Genomic DNA, 14,557 nt, shown 5'->3' on the forward strand with positions numbered 1-14,557 from the left:
GGGAGCGGAGACGAATGCCTAACTTTAAATCGTCAAGGAGCATCCTTTTTAAAAAAAAAAAAAAATTAATAAAAAAACATATTTAGACGCACTTTGCTTTCAAATATGAAATTGGTGTTTTTCTAAATGTTTTTTTTTATTATTATGTATTATTGTCTTCAAAGCGAGGGGTTGACATTGAGACAAACGGGTTGGGTATTATGATTATTATCACGTTCATTTACAATAGAAAGTAAGCTTATAACGTATAATTAAAATTAAACATACTGCACATTAAAAAAAATAATTTATTGACTAAATTGAGATGGCAATATTACTGTTTTTTTTTACCTTTACATAAATGATGCTGTGTCGCCTGCCACCATTAATGCTCCGTAATGGCACATTTTTTTTGCCCGTTTTGAATGCCGTAATGCTTTTCATAAATGTATAATTCACATGAAGGGTGCTGGCGTTATTATGCCATTATCATCCAGCGATATCCGGAATGTGACATTTAAGAAAAGAATTAAGAAAAGTGGTTCAATTGTGGTGATGATTTAACATGGATGTTGACTGACTTTAAAAAAAAAAAAAAAAAAAAAAAGATAAATGGTAATTTTGGTTGCAAAATGCATGTGGTTGTGACAGCTCATAACTGAGGCCTGTCAGCAAGAAAAAAATATATAAATGGCGTGCACATATAGCATACTTTTATATTTAATATATTTAATAAATACTGGTAATAAATGCTGGTAAATATTCAGTTGTGCCCCCTCCCTTTTCTGGCATCGATATGCTCATTTAAATAAAAACAATACATAAAAATATATATATTCTGTGTCGCTTTACCTCAGCTATCACGGTTTTAATGCTGTGATGAAGTCATCAGCTGTCTTTTGGGATCAGCGTTTTCGATGGGAATGCTAAAAAACACAGAAAACAAACAGAAAAAGTCAACCAAAAAGCACAATAAATACAAATCTTACCTCTTAACGAATATAAATCCAAAAAAATCTAACAATACGATGATAATTCGTGTAAGATTTCAATAAAAAATGTATATGTCGCCATTAAAAAAACGTCAAATCCAGTCTGCTATATGCGAGCCTGAGAGGAGGCTGAGAAGCAGCTGTTTGTAGGCGGGGCTCGAGGAATCCTCCACGAGCGCTCGCAGCTCCGATTGGCTGACTCGTGCGGTTGTCCCGGAAGTCGCTTTGTGATTGGCTACGACTCCCAGCCGAGCTCTACTTCAAAACAAGAGGCTCGCTTACCTACTAAAAGTAGTGCCGGCAGACAGGAGCCGCAACAGAACCCGTGTTGAACCGAATCACAGCACGGAGGCGCTGGATCACAACCGGTTCCGAGTAGAGTTTGAGATCGAGAAGTTTTCCCAGCACAGGACCACAACTCGGATATGGCTACCTCCATTCTCGGGGTGAGTTGTTGTTGTTGTTTTTGAGCGTCGAACGTTGTTTCCTTGCTTGTTTTAAGTGAAACTTTGTTGCTTGTTAAAAGGAAGAGCCTCGGTTTGGAACGACACCCTTAGCAATGCTGGCTGCCACCTGCAACAAAATCGGAAACACGAGCCCTCTCACGACTTTACCCGAATCCAGCGCCTTCTCCAAAGGTGGATTTCACCCGTGGAAGCGGTCCTCGTCCAGCTGCAACTTGGGCTCGGCGCTCCCCGGCTTCACCGTGGCGACGAGCCGCGCCTCCACCGGACTAACGCCGACGAGCGGCGCCGGCAGCAGCGCCTTCTGCTTGGCCTCCACATCCCCGACCTCGGCCGCCTTCTCCACTGAGTACAGCGGCTTGTTCTCCAATAGCAGCGGCGGCGGCGGAGTGGTCTCGGCTCAGGAGTCCGGTCAGTCCGCCTTCATCTCTAAGGTGCACACCTCCGCGGAGAGCCTCTACCCCCGGGTGGGGATGGCGCACCCGTACGAATCGTGGTACAAGTCCGGGTTCCACTCCACCATCTCCGGGGACGTTGCGAACGGCGCGTCGTCCTGGTGGGATGTCCACACCAACCCCGGGTCGTGGCTAGACGTGCAGAACCCGGCGGGGACACTCCAGGGCTCGCTTCACTCCGGCACCCCGCAGGCGATCCACTCCCAGCTGAGCGGCTACAACGCGGACTTCTCCTCTCTCACACACTCGGCCTTCAGCTCCACGGGGATCAGCCCCACCGCGTCTCACCTGCTGTCCACCGGGCAGCACCTGCTGGCCCAGGACGGCTTCAAGACGGTCCTGCCAGCGTACACGGACGCTTCTGCGGCCACCGCCATGATTTCAGGCGGCAGCTCGGGGATAAGTAGTTCCACTCGGTCATCCAGGCGGTACTCCGGCAGGGCCACGTGTGACTGCCCCAATTGCCAGGAGGCCGAGCGGCTCGGCCCCGCCGGGGCCAGCCTGCGGAGGAAGGGACTCCACAGCTGCCACATCCCAGGCTGCGGCAAGGTGTACGGCAAGACGTCGCACCTGAAGGCGCACCTGAGGTGGCACACGGGGGAGAGGCCCTTCGTGTGCAACTGGCTCTTCTGCGGCAAGCGCTTCACACGCTCCGACGAGCTGCAGAGACACCTGAGGACCCACACCGGCGAGAAGCGCTTCGCCTGCCCGGTGTGCAACAAGCGCTTCATGCGGAGCGACCACCTGAGCAAACACATCAAGACGCACACGGCGGGAGGGGGCGGCAAGAAGGGCAGCGACAGTGACACCGACACCAGCAACCTGGAGACGCCCAGGTCCGAGTCCCCGGACCTTATTTTGGAAGGGGTCAATCCCAGGATCACGGTTAAGGACCAGTCCCCTCACGACGAGCCCTGATGGGGGGAAAAGGACCCTCGATGCAAACTGCAGAAATAAAACATAAAAACGGGTCTTGTTGAACATAAGGGAATATTCTTCATCAATATTGAATTGCTGAGGAAAAAGTGGAGCTGAAGTTGGACAATGTGAGTTGCATCTTGTATAAAAGTATGTGTTCATCTCATCTTCTTGTTGTTTTCATTCGTGAGGCTGTCCTGGAACATCAGGGAGTTTACCTTTCAATGCACTTTGTGGATATTCTATGTATGTGAACAGCTTTTTGTTTTTTTTTTGGAAAAGTTTTATTTCTTTGCTAAAATATCTATATATAAATGTTTACCTGTATAAATTCACACGTATAAGACTTTCATTTTAAAGTCATTAAAACACATCCAAAAGGCTGTTATGGTGTGATGAAAGATTTTATATTTAGATTGATTTTTTTATTTTTTTTCATTCCCTAAAAAAATCTCCAGATAAATAGAAGGATTTTCATTTTTAATTGGAATAGAATAATCGAGTGTTCAATGTGGCGTTAAAAAATGCAAATGCTGTTGAATGCTATTAATTAGGATTTGGAGCACATGGAAAAACCCCCCTTGGGTCTTGTATTTTGAGATTAGGGATTCATGTTTGATCAAATGTCGAATTCATCTCATGAGATATTTTCTTCACTTTCGCTTTTCCACAGCGGTTTGATAACAAAGCTCTTATAATACCTGTCAATTGTTCCAATTATTTGCGGTTGCTGTCATTTGCACAGCAAGAAGTTTTAAAAAAATGGCAATTTAAAATAGTGAATGAGAAAGAGTCACGTGAATTTATGATTTTGAAATGTTTTTTTTTCCTGGGATGGGTGAAAAATTATTTGAATATCCTGGGCTTGAAATTGAAAAGGGTTTTTTTTTATTACAAAGGATGCTTTCTAAGTTTTATGTACATTGGGGGAGAAATGCATGGGGCCTTTTTTCTTGTTGTGGATGTTGACTACAAATTTAAAAAAGGGGACTACTTTTCTTCAACACGTGCGCACTAGTACATTTAAGTTTGATAAAATATATGTACAATCAAATCACATTTATCTGGATACATTTAAATACAAGACCAAATAAAAAGTAAATTATTTACACACATTGGATATTTATCGTATGATGTCTAAACAAAAAATAAATCCAGTAATGTCCACATTTGTTATGCTTTAAAAGCAGTGTATGAGCAGGATTTACAGATGTATTAAAAATAAAAAGTCAACCGGAGTCTACTTTGATTTTTATTAAAACCCAATTTTAAAAATTAGTACACTATGACTTGAATATACGATTTTAATATTATAACTAAACGGCAAAATACAAAAATGTGGAGGATGCTTGGAGGGGAAATGGGCAGAAATGAGTATTGGAATGTTGAAAAACTCCTGAATTATGATTTAATTTGGATGAGAACATTGTCCTGTGTCCTACTGAAAGCTTAGGTATTTTGTTTATTATGCGTATACATACTGTATACATATATACACACATGACGACTGGAGCTGAAAGGTTTTTTCTCGAAATGTCCATCGAAATGTTTTCTTTGAGCGGCTCAAGGCTTCAGATTGCTGCCGATGGTGTTTTGGGTTAAATACTTTGTCCACTGACGCCCTCTACTGGCGATAAAAAGACATGCATGCCGCTCAACAAGGGTGATTGAACACCACTTGAGAGACTTTTAAAAGAAAAAAAAATCAACTGAGATTTAAGGGAAAAAGCAGTTAGTGTTTTCTTTGGGTCCTGTCGTGGCTTCGTCCACTTCCTGCTCGCTCCCTGCTTCTACTCCTCTCATCCGCCGTCCTTCCTCGCCTCCCGTCGGCATCTGCTCTGTGATGCCGCTCCCTGCTTCGCTGGTCGCTCCTGCTCCGATCTCGCTTTCTGTCCTGACTTCTGTCTGGCGCCTTCTTCTTGCTCTCTGGACTCCTTCCTCTCTCGCCCCGTGTTTGTTGATGTTCTCCAGATGCCGCTTGAGGCCGCTTGCGTGATGATGTGTGAGGGCTCGCCGATCGACTCCTGCGAGAAGACTTTCTGTGACTCTTGTCTCGCCTCTCGGAGCTTTCATCCCTGTGGGACGCCGCCTTCTTCTTGCTCCTGTTTCCCTTCTGGCTCTTCAAGTTGTCGCGGTTGTCCGAGTCGGAGTCGCTGGAGCCGTGGGATGAGTCGCTGCTGCTGCTGCTGCTGGAACTGTCACTGCTGTCGCGCTTCTTCTTCTGCTTCTTCTTGCTCTTCTTCTTTTCTTTTTTACTCTTCTTCTTCTTGGACTTTTGCTTTTCCAGACGATCCAGCTTCCTGTCAAACGTGAAGGCTTCATAATTCACACTTGTTGAGCAGTAAGTACATTGGACAAAATGTTTGTAGAGTAACATTAATTTGAAGTACTTGTCAATATGATGATATTATTATTATTATTATTATTATTATTATTATTATTATTATTATTATTATTATTATTATTATTATTATTATTATTATTATTATTATTATTATTATTATGATATGTATTATTGTTAAAAATGTATTTTTTTCACCTGAGGAGTTTCCGTTTTTGTTTAGTTGATAGGGATTTTAAAAATTCCACCTCTGGATCTTCTTCTTGATCACTTGCGACAAAGTCCTGAAAAAAAAAAAAAAGTTAAAACACAAAATACATATATATAGTACATATAGAAAGTACACTAGAGTTTCTTCATGACAAGATAAACATAAACGACCCTTACATTTGTAATTTGAGCACCTGACATTGCATAGGTGTTAGTGCGGATGAATGAGCTACGTGACGGCGACTCTGAAGCTAAGCCTGCCCTCTTCCAAGGGCACATTGTGTGTGTGTGTGTGTGTGTGTGTGAGAGAAAATGACTGTGTGAGCAAGACAATTACCTGCACTGGATCACAAGCGGTGGCATTCCGATCAAGGACACATTTCTTCAGGGCAAACCCACTGTTACGCATCTCCGCCATTAGCGCAGAGGGGTGCATCGACGGACCTGTTAGTGCAAATCACAGTATCACAGCGTCATTGATGGCAGACCCTGGCCAGCCGCACATTCCCTGGGAATTTCGGGGTTGGGGGGTGGGGGGCGGCTTTGTTAACGGGACAAAACATCAAAAACATCAACATCAAATCATCACTCTGCTTCCGGCTGAGAAAATCATAGAATACCATGCTCTGCCAAAGCAGCAGTTAGGGTGGAAATCAGAATACACAATAATTACCCCCCCTACCCCCTCCTAACAGCCTCCCAGCCAACCCCTCTTCTGCGTCCACATTCCCGCCTCTGACTGGACTCTCCCGGGGTAAAACATGATTGCTGGCTGATTGCACAACTGAGCGCGCTCAGGGCTGAAAGCTGATGAAAATGTTGACGTAGATGTAAGTCAGGCGATTGTGGTGGCCACTCGTCCAGCATTTCGTCTTCAACCACAATTTGGTGGATTTTGGAGAGTATGCGTGGGATCGTTGCCCTGTTGGAAGGTCCAGGTACTACCCGTTGATCCGTCCTAATCAAATATGACGACATTCCAACTACAACATCACTAAAGTCAGGAGAACCAGAGTATAGAGTGGAGTGGCAACATCATGCTGAATAAAAGTACATGATAAATATACAGCAAATGTGAGCTTGATGCGAGTCACACACATCAGTTGGGACTTTCTCCTCTCCAACAATTGAATCAAAAACAAACAAAAGATGGCAACGGGTACGTACCTGCCCCCTCCTCCATCGCCATAGAGCTGGCGTTGATGCCTGACAGTCCAAACAGAGGGCATTCTCTGTCCGTGTTGACATGGCCCCACTTGTGACATTTGATGCAGCGCACGTTGCGCACCTGGAAATGGAACACACCATTCAGTAACGCAGCAACAGGAAGGACACATTAAGGTTTTGTTTTTACAGGACCGACAATGGATTCAATTTGACTTCATGGATGAGGGCCACATAGTGAAAAATGAAAGCGTGCAACGTTGCCACTCTGATATGATATTTTGTCACATATAAGAACTTGTACACATCTCGAGACTCAGCTTTAAGTCATAGAGAAAAAGCATATTAGTATGAACTTCTGCCTTTCCTGTTTCCCCCGCCCATGTTTGCTATTTTTTAATTTAGCAAATAATACAACTTTATTCATTAATAATCTGCAGAAACGTTTCTTTTTGTAATATTATGACTTTATTCCTGTACTACTCCATCTTCTTCCCCAACCAAGATTTCTAAAAATTGCTATCGTCATTGACAATCCTTATGTCAAACATGAACACATATTTCTTTCCTTTTTCGGTGCTTTATAACAGGAGAAAATAAGTTAATATGATATAGCTAACAATGGGCATCATTAGGACACACCTATCTCTGTGAAGCCCTCTAAAAACGTTGCATGGTTTGACATCCATGCTCTGATCATGCATTAACATATACACGGATGATAACATGGCATAGTTGCAGTATCTGGCCATATTGTGATAATTCAAAACAGTACCAAAAGTTACTTTGCAAGTGTGTTGATAATCATACTTATGCTCCTTCCGTCAACAACAGCAGCAGAGATAAAGCAACAACACATACGATGTCCACTCTCCTTGGGGTGGCTTCCAACACAAGAGGTGTGCTCCAGTCCTCAGGTAAAAAATGCTGACGGTAAACCAGCATCTTGTTGAGACTTTGCAGGGAAATTTACAGCTAGGTATCCACTCTGTCTGGGGATGACGCTGAGACTAGCGATGCGTCGTGTTAGTCCGCCAGATAAATATATAACAATATGCTATATGCTGCTATAACAATATAGCTGTAACTTGGTTAATATACAAGTCATTTATGTAAATAGAAGTGAGAGCTATAGCATCAAAATAGGTATTTTCCATGACATCCTGTAATTTAGTGTAATTTATCTTTTTTCTGTGAATTTATTTTCCAAAAAGTACAACTTTTTTCATTGCTTTGTTTTTCCATATTAAAAAAAATCTTCTTTAATATTTCAACTTCATGCTAATAGTTATTTGTCTTCATATTATATAAATAATACTAATCACAGGGCCCATATACTGCAATTACATATACTGCATTTTTTTTCAATTTTTGCTACTGTTTCTGTAGTTTTGAAGTTAAATTACATATTTACAATAAGCCACGGGCCAAAAAAAAAAAATAAATCCAGCTCTGGGCCACAAATGGCCCCCAGGCCAATGTGTAGGCACCCCTGGATTAATATGTAATTTATTTGTAAGCAGGCAACAAAGCACGCAGGCATGTTACCTGGATTCCAAAGGGCTGATCTCTGATATTCATGTCGTCCTTTGCATATCTGCAAAAGTAATGTGCTCATCAGAATAAGTGTTACAAGTATTACGACCTTTGTGGAGTGTACTTTGGTTTACTTTTCTCTTGGAGCCCCCTTCTGCCATTCAAATTTATAGTCTTCTTCTCCTCCTGCTCCTCCCTCCTGAAGGAAAAAAGAACACAATTATCACAAGTTTCGTATGCAAATGATAAAAGGGAAACCTTGTCAGATTGTAGAGTTTGATTATTTGCTCTACTTTACCTCTGCCTTCTCTTCTGCAGCACGGACAAGGATCATAGCAAGGAAGAGGAAAACAAGTATCAGAAGTCAATGTGACCATTAAAACCCCCAAGATTCCATTCCCTTCATTATGAAGACATTGTTTACCTTTCTTTGCTCCCGGTGGAGCCTCATACATGAAATTGAGGCCATTTTTAACACGGTCATCCCCCATCAACACTCTATAGGTGAAAAAGACAACATGAACTGAAGGCTGACAGCACAAACACTTATTTGTAAAGCTAGAGAAGCAAAATGTTTAAATGGGGTACCTGTTGTTGTATGTGTCCTGCTCCTTCAGGTACGCCTGCATCAGGTCCTCCTGCTTTCGCTTCTCGAAAGTCAACTTCTGCTCTTGTATCCATACCTGCACAGAATGGATACATTTAACTGATCATTGACAACCACAGATAGATGGAAGACCTATGGGAAATGCTGCATACATAATGTACACTGTCAGTGTATACATTTTGACATGTAGACATTACAAAGTGCTTTGTACAACCATTTTTTGTGTTCAATGCGTTTTCCATCATCTACAGACAACATATCGAATAAAATAAAGCAGCAGCAGCGGCTCACTTCGAAACTCGCCATTTCGTATGCTAACAGCAATGCTAACCGTCGATTCCAGACAGCACCCTATTGCTTCAAACAACAATAAAGGCAGGATAAAGCACAGTTTAGCGTTCTCGTTTATGCAGGTACGAGTCGCTATATCTTACTTAAAACATATTGCTTGAAAAATGCAAAAACAACCGTTGTTCGCGTGCCAGGTACAAACAAGCTAAGCTAGGCCAGGTATGCTAGCCAGCCAAACGGTTTGCGTTTAAGTTTGAAACTGAAACGTCAACTTCCACTTACCTTTTTGATATTAGACTTCGACGCAGGATGGAAATCCTTTTTACACATAAAATTCGCAAAAGACTTCCCCATCACTGCTCATCTAACGACTGCAAGTCGAGGTTAAAAGTCTTTTAGCTAACGCTTGTTGACGATATTCCTTCCGGAAGTACACAAGACGGAAGCGGAAGCTCAGATTTTTTTATTGCCCAAAACATTTTAAAATAAATCAGTATCGCTTTATTGCGACTGAACATCATATATAAGAAGAATAAACATAAACAATTAAATTAAAGTAAGTTCGACTCATTCATTGTAAGATCTTTGTAAGACTGGAAGTCACAACAAGCAGTGCCGTCACACCGCAGGAGTGTCGTAAATCTCAGCTAGCTTGAAGGAATCGAGTAAAACAACGTGCTGTCATCCGTTTCCAGTCTTAGCAATAAAGGTAAGAGTCACTTGTTTGTATTAAGACATATTTTTGGAAAAACACGAAGGTGAATATTTTGTGAACGTGTCGCGAAAATTATTTATAGACGTGACGTGACGTCACTGACAGTCGTAAACAACGAGCCTTCAAAAACTGTAAGTCCTAACATTTTTGTAAAGCTTATTGCGGAACACAGTTGTCAACTGCATAATACAACATAAACAATATTTGTATTCAATTTCGTTCAAAACGGCGTGCTGTCCTTGACATTTTGATTCATGCAATGTCAAATCTGGTCATGTCCAATTCAGTTGAGCTGACTTCCGGTGCTGTAATGAGCCACCATGCGCCCATCTTCTTGTGACACCTTTGTGGCTCTTCCCCCCTCCACGGAAGGAGCCCGAATCATTTTCGGAAAGAACTCTGACAGGCCGTGCGATGAAGTCCAGGAGGTGGTTTGCTTCCCTGCCTCAGACTACCAAGAGGGGTCAAAGGTTGAGGTGGGTGGCACACGTGAACCTCAGCTTTCCCCACATTGCATTTTGAAAATTTGATAACTGTTTTTGATAACCGTGTCTTGTCATGGTGAAAAGTGTACTTACGTGGAGATCGAGCAGGTTCCCCACACTTATGCAGTGGTTTTGAGCCGACCCGCATGGTTGTGGGGGGCAGAAATGGGCGCCAATGAGCACCAAGTTTGTATTGGCAATGAGGCGGTGTGGGGACGAGAGAGCGCTGATGGCGAGGAGGCTCTGCTAGGAATGGATCTTGTCAGGTATGACCTAAAACCGGTATGGAAGTAAAGCTATAATATTTTGAGAAGAATATTTACAAAAAAATATTTCATATAGTTGAAATATTGTGAAAATTAAAAAAAAAATGCAAAAAAGAGCAAGCAAAACATGCATATTAAAAATATGCTTTTTCACCCGGTTGAAACTTGCAGTATACTTGAAAAAAATAAATAAATTCGAAGATCAAGGAAAAAGTTGCAATTTGAAATAAATAGACTCATAATATAATGAGGAAAAACAATGTCTTTTTAGTAGCATAAAGTTGAAATATTAAAGAAAAATAAAAAAAAATCAAGAAATATTACTATATTATATTAAACAAATCACAGAGCTGTGGTTGTAATTTTTGGAATATTAGGTTGCAGAAAATGTTATAATGTTATGAGAATGAAGTAAAAATATTATGGGAATAAAGTCCTAATATTCTTAAATTCTTATAATATAATTCTTATAATATATATAATAATTCTTATAATCTTAAATATGAAATATTACAATCTTTAAGTTATAATATCATAGGAAACAAAAGAAGTTATAGTCTGGAGATAAAAAAAATTATAATCAGGAAAAAATGTCATTTTAGTATTCTGAGAAATATGAAACAAGTAATATGTGTGATTGTGTCAACAGTCAACATTATGAGAAAATTAAGTTATTTTTGGAAAACAAAGTTCTAATATTATGAGAATAACGTCAAAATATTAAGAAGAAAAAAAAAAGTCTAATAATAATCGTGGGTCCATAACCGTTTCCCCAGGCTTGCACTTGAGAGGGCGGACACTGCTGAGAAAGCGGTTCACGTCATAGCTGAGCTGCTGGAGAAACACGGCCAAGGAGGATGCTGCTTGGAGGAAGAAGGTGGCTTCACTTACCACAACAGCTTCCTGATCTCAGACAGGAAGGAGGCGTGGGTGCTGGAGACCTCCGGGAAGCACTGGGCCGCGGAGAGAGTGGAAGGTAAACAGGAAGAAAATGCCAATTGACGTTTGACAGGAAGTTTGCTGAGCTTGCAGTCATACGAGCCGATCCGCACAAACTGAAAGGAAATAATAATAATAATATTATTATTGTTGTTGTGACATGTACAACTAAAAGAAAGTTACAATGTTTATTCTTGTAGATATCATGTATTTACTAAAATAGTAAATTTTCCTCTTGATTTGTTGTACCTTTTTCCAAATATTTCTAATTTCTTCTTTTTATAGAGAGGATAAGAAGCATACGGATGAACTTTATTCCCATATCATAACTTTTTACCCAACCTAAATTTCAAAAAATGACAACTTTTTGTTTTTGTTTTTTCTCACAATATTATCACTTTTAAAAAGTAACATGTTTTTCTGTAATATCGCCGCTCTTTTATGCTAAAATAACATTTCATATTAGGACTTTATTCCCATAATATTTTGACTTCATTCTCATAACATTATAACATTTTCTGCAACCTAATATTCTAAAAATTACAACCACAACTCTGTGATTTGTTTAATATAATATAATAATATTTCTTTTTCTTTAATATTTCAACTTTATGCTTCTAAAAAGACATTGTTTTTCCTCATAATATTATGAGTTTATTCTCATAAAATAGCGACTTTTTTCTCTTATTATTAGGACTTTATTCTCATAAAATTATAGCTTTTTATATTTTTGTCATTTTCCAAGTATTTAAATTTTATTCTTGCAATTTTCTTCTCATAATTTTGACTTTATTGCCATATGACACTATTTTTACTCATATCATGTTTTTTTTTACAGTAGAGTACAACTTTTTCCGCTTATAATTTTGACTTTATTCTCAAAATTAGAGCTGTTTTCTTTTATTTTCCTAATATTCCAGCGTTTTTCTTGTAAACTTTTTGAATTAGTTCTCAAAATTTTATAACTTTTTCCGCAACCACAACTTTATTCACTGATTTGTTTGATTCTCATAATTAACCGACTTGGATATTATATTATGACACAGGTGAGGCAAAGTGTATTATACTTTGTGTGCACCAGAGGGCGCTTTTTTTTCTAAAGACAAAGCTAAGGGACTGGCTCCCTTTTGAAGTGTCTGCTTTGAGCTTTGTGAACGCTGTCATTTGTCCAATTCCTCCCCAGGTGGCTATCGCAACATCTCAAACGAGTACAGCATCACAACAAAGATTGACAAAGAACACCCAGACTTGCGCAAATACTCACAGAGTAAAGGCTGGTGGAACGGAAAGGCTGAGTTCAACTTCGCCGCCGTGTACTCCTACACGAAGACATCCAGAATCGAAGACTCTGGCAGTCGATACTGCGAAGGGAAGAAGTTGCTGGCAAAGAGCGATGGTAAATCGGTGCACATCTTGGCGGCAAATATGGAGGAAAAACTGGTTTGTCACATTTCTTTCTATTGGAGGGAGCATTTCCGCTCAGACCATGATGGACATCCTGAGGGATAAAGAGAGCGGCATCAATATGGAGGGCATGTTCATGACGACAGGCAGCATGGTGTCGGTGGTACCAATGGATCGGGATCTCCCGGGGGTTCACTATTTCACCGCCACTCCAGATCCTGAAAGGTACAGGACTACATCCGGGACGGGATTTTGGCACATCAACAATCTGGAATCTTCACACGTCATCGTTCATTCATGAAAGCACACATGGTTAAACGTCTTCCAGCAATGGCTAAAATAATATATATAATAATAGTAAAATAGCTAAATAATATATTTATATTTTTATAATTTATATATATATATTTATATAATATTTAAACAAACATTCAGATTCCTCATAGTTTATTATTGTATTAATTGTGACTTTTTGTCAATTTTTCATATTATTTTTTCATTTATTTTCATAATATTATAGCAATTTTTTTCCAACTATTCCAGCAATGGCTAAAATAATGTATATAATAATAGTAAAATAGCAAAATAATATTTATATTTTTATAATGTATATACATTTTTTATATAATATTTAAACATAAACATTCAGATTCCTCAGTTTATTAATGAATTGTGACTTTTTGTAAATTTTTCATATTATTTTTTCATTTATTTTCATAATATTATAGCAATTTTTTTCCTACTATTTCAACTTTCTACTTGGAAGTTTTCGTCTGATAATATTCTAACTTTATTTCTGTAATATTTTGACTGTACTTTCCTAACATTGTAACTTTTTCAGCAAAAAGTACAACTCACTGATTTACTTGTTTTTCAGAATATTATGACTTAAAAAAACAAAACAAAAACAAAACCAAATCACTGGAATGGAACAAGAAGCTAAGAAAAGCTATGCAGGTGTGGACGTAATGTCCCCTTTTATATGACAGGTCTGTGTTCAAACCCTTCGTTTTCACGCAAAACGCCAACTGCGCTCTGAAGCAGACCACCTCTCCCAGTTACGGCCCCGACGACCCGGTAAAGCGGAAGCCGCGCTTCCAGAGCAAGCCCGACCGAAGGCACGAGCTGTTTAGCAAACACGAGGCGGTGGCCGCCATCATCGACGCACACAAGGTACACAAGCACACTTTCATCTCGTCACGAAAAAACACTTCACTTCTCGTATTGGTTGTTCTCGGCAGGAGCGAGGAGGGAAGATCATGCTCGGCATGAGAAAGCTGGAAAGTGAGAGAATGAAAGCGATGGAAGAGATTCTCTGTCATGGCGTCAAGCAGCCTGGCGTTGTGGTGGATGTGTTCTCAAGCTGCGTGAAGGACGAGATGGAGCTGTACAGCAAAGCCTTCTAACTGAATGGACGCTGAGTGAGGACACTATTAGCAAATTCTACTGGTGAAACGTAAAGAAATCAGGAAAGATGCAAAAAGACAAAAATACAGCAATTGCAATTCTAAGATTTATTTGCAACAATTAATTAACAATAAATACGCAGCACTGGCTTTATTAGAAATACTACAGGGTATCCACAAAGTATTATGTTTCCACGCTGTCATGTTCAAGATATCAAAAAATTCAATATTGACTCCTCATTTTGTCAAAAAATGTCTACAGAGTTGACTTATAATACCGTATTTTCCAGACTATAAGTCACTTTTTTTTCATAGGTTGGCTGTTCCTGCGACTTATACTCCAGAGCGAATTATAAATGAAAAAACTCTTTATGTTACATGAACA

At 40.0% G+C, this 14,557-nt stretch overlaps 3 protein-coding genes across 4 annotated transcripts; 2 read left to right on the forward strand and 1 right to left on the reverse strand.

Annotated features, from left to right (window-relative positions):
- The first annotated feature begins 1,262 nt into the window (after positions 1 to 1,262).
- On the forward strand, positions 1,263 to 3,172 carry sp9 (sp9 transcription factor). The gene is made up of 2 exons (XM_058081210.1): positions 1,263 to 1,417; positions 1,498 to 3,172. Exons 1-2 carry the CDS (start codon positions 1,397 to 1,399, stop codon positions 2,806 to 2,808), a joined length of 1,332 nt encoding a protein of 443 aa, XP_057937193.1. The 5' UTR covers positions 1,263 to 1,396; the 3' UTR covers positions 2,809 to 3,172.
- Positions 3,173 to 4,250: 1,078 nt separating this feature from the next.
- cir1 (corepressor interacting with RBPJ, CIR1) lies at positions 4,251 to 9,412 on the reverse strand. The gene is made up of 10 exons (XM_058081213.1): positions 9,240 to 9,412; positions 8,648 to 8,742; positions 8,484 to 8,557; positions 8,358 to 8,371; positions 8,194 to 8,258; positions 8,072 to 8,120; positions 6,527 to 6,647; positions 5,697 to 5,803; positions 5,348 to 5,433; positions 4,251 to 5,108 (listed from the first exon to the last, which is right to left on the reverse strand). Exons 1-10 carry the CDS (start codon positions 9,309 to 9,311, stop codon positions 4,541 to 4,543), a joined length of 1,251 nt encoding a protein of 416 aa, XP_057937196.1. The 5' UTR covers positions 9,312 to 9,412; the 3' UTR covers positions 4,251 to 4,540.
- Positions 9,259 to 14,397, forward strand: scrn3 (secernin 3). Of its 2 annotated transcripts, XM_058081211.1 has the most exons (9): positions 9,259 to 9,666; positions 9,755 to 9,803; positions 9,960 to 10,148; positions 10,242 to 10,423; positions 11,200 to 11,399; positions 12,546 to 12,758; positions 12,829 to 12,991; positions 13,756 to 13,939; positions 14,008 to 14,397. In XM_058081211.1, the coding sequence occupies exons 3-9, from the start codon at positions 9,993 to 9,995 to the stop codon at positions 14,170 to 14,172; spliced, it is 1,263 nt and encodes a 420-aa protein (XP_057937194.1). In that variant the 5' UTR covers positions 9,259 to 9,666; positions 9,755 to 9,803; positions 9,960 to 9,992; the 3' UTR covers positions 14,173 to 14,397. The 2 variants fall into 2 exon arrangements, with proteins under 2 accessions (XP_057937194.1, XP_057937195.1); XM_058081212.1 differs by lacking the exon at positions 9,755 to 9,803.
- The last annotated feature ends 160 nt before the right edge of the window (positions 14,398 to 14,557 follow it).

The sequence above is a fragment of the Doryrhamphus excisus genome, chromosome 9 (genome assembly GCF_030265055.1).
Source record: "Doryrhamphus excisus isolate RoL2022-K1 chromosome 9, RoL_Dexc_1.0, whole genome shotgun sequence".
NCBI lineage: Eukaryota > Metazoa > Chordata > Actinopteri > Syngnathiformes > Syngnathidae > Doryrhamphus > Doryrhamphus excisus.

Coding starts and splice junctions, on each gene's coding strand:
- sp9 (XM_058081210.1), top strand. CDS start 1,397: ATGGCTACCTCCATTCTCGGG. Junction 1,418..1,497: donor TGGCTACCTCCATTCTCGGG/GTGAGTTGTTGT, acceptor GCTTGTTAAAAG/GAAGAGCCTCGGTTTGGAAC.
- cir1 (XM_058081213.1), bottom strand. CDS start 9,311: ATGGGGAAGTCTTTTGCGAATTTTATGTGTAAAAAGGATTTCCATCCT. Junction 8,743..9,239: donor CGAAGTCTAATATCAAAAAG/GTAAGTGGAAGT, acceptor CATTCTGTGCAG/GTATGGATACAAGAGCAGAA. Junction 8,558..8,647: donor CAGGACACATACAACAACAG/GTACCCCATTTA, acceptor TTTCACCTATAG/AGTGTTGATGGGGGATGACC.
- scrn3 (XM_058081211.1), top strand. CDS start 9,993: ATGCGCCCATCTTCTTGTGACACCTTTGTGGCTCTTCCCCCCTCCACG. Junction 12,759..12,828: donor GTTGCTGGCAAAGAGCGATG/GTAAATCGGTGC, acceptor TTTCTATTGGAG/GGAGCATTTCCGCTCAGACC. Junction 13,940..14,007: donor CCATCATCGACGCACACAAG/GTACACAAGCAC, acceptor TGTTCTCGGCAG/GAGCGAGGAGGGAAGATCAT.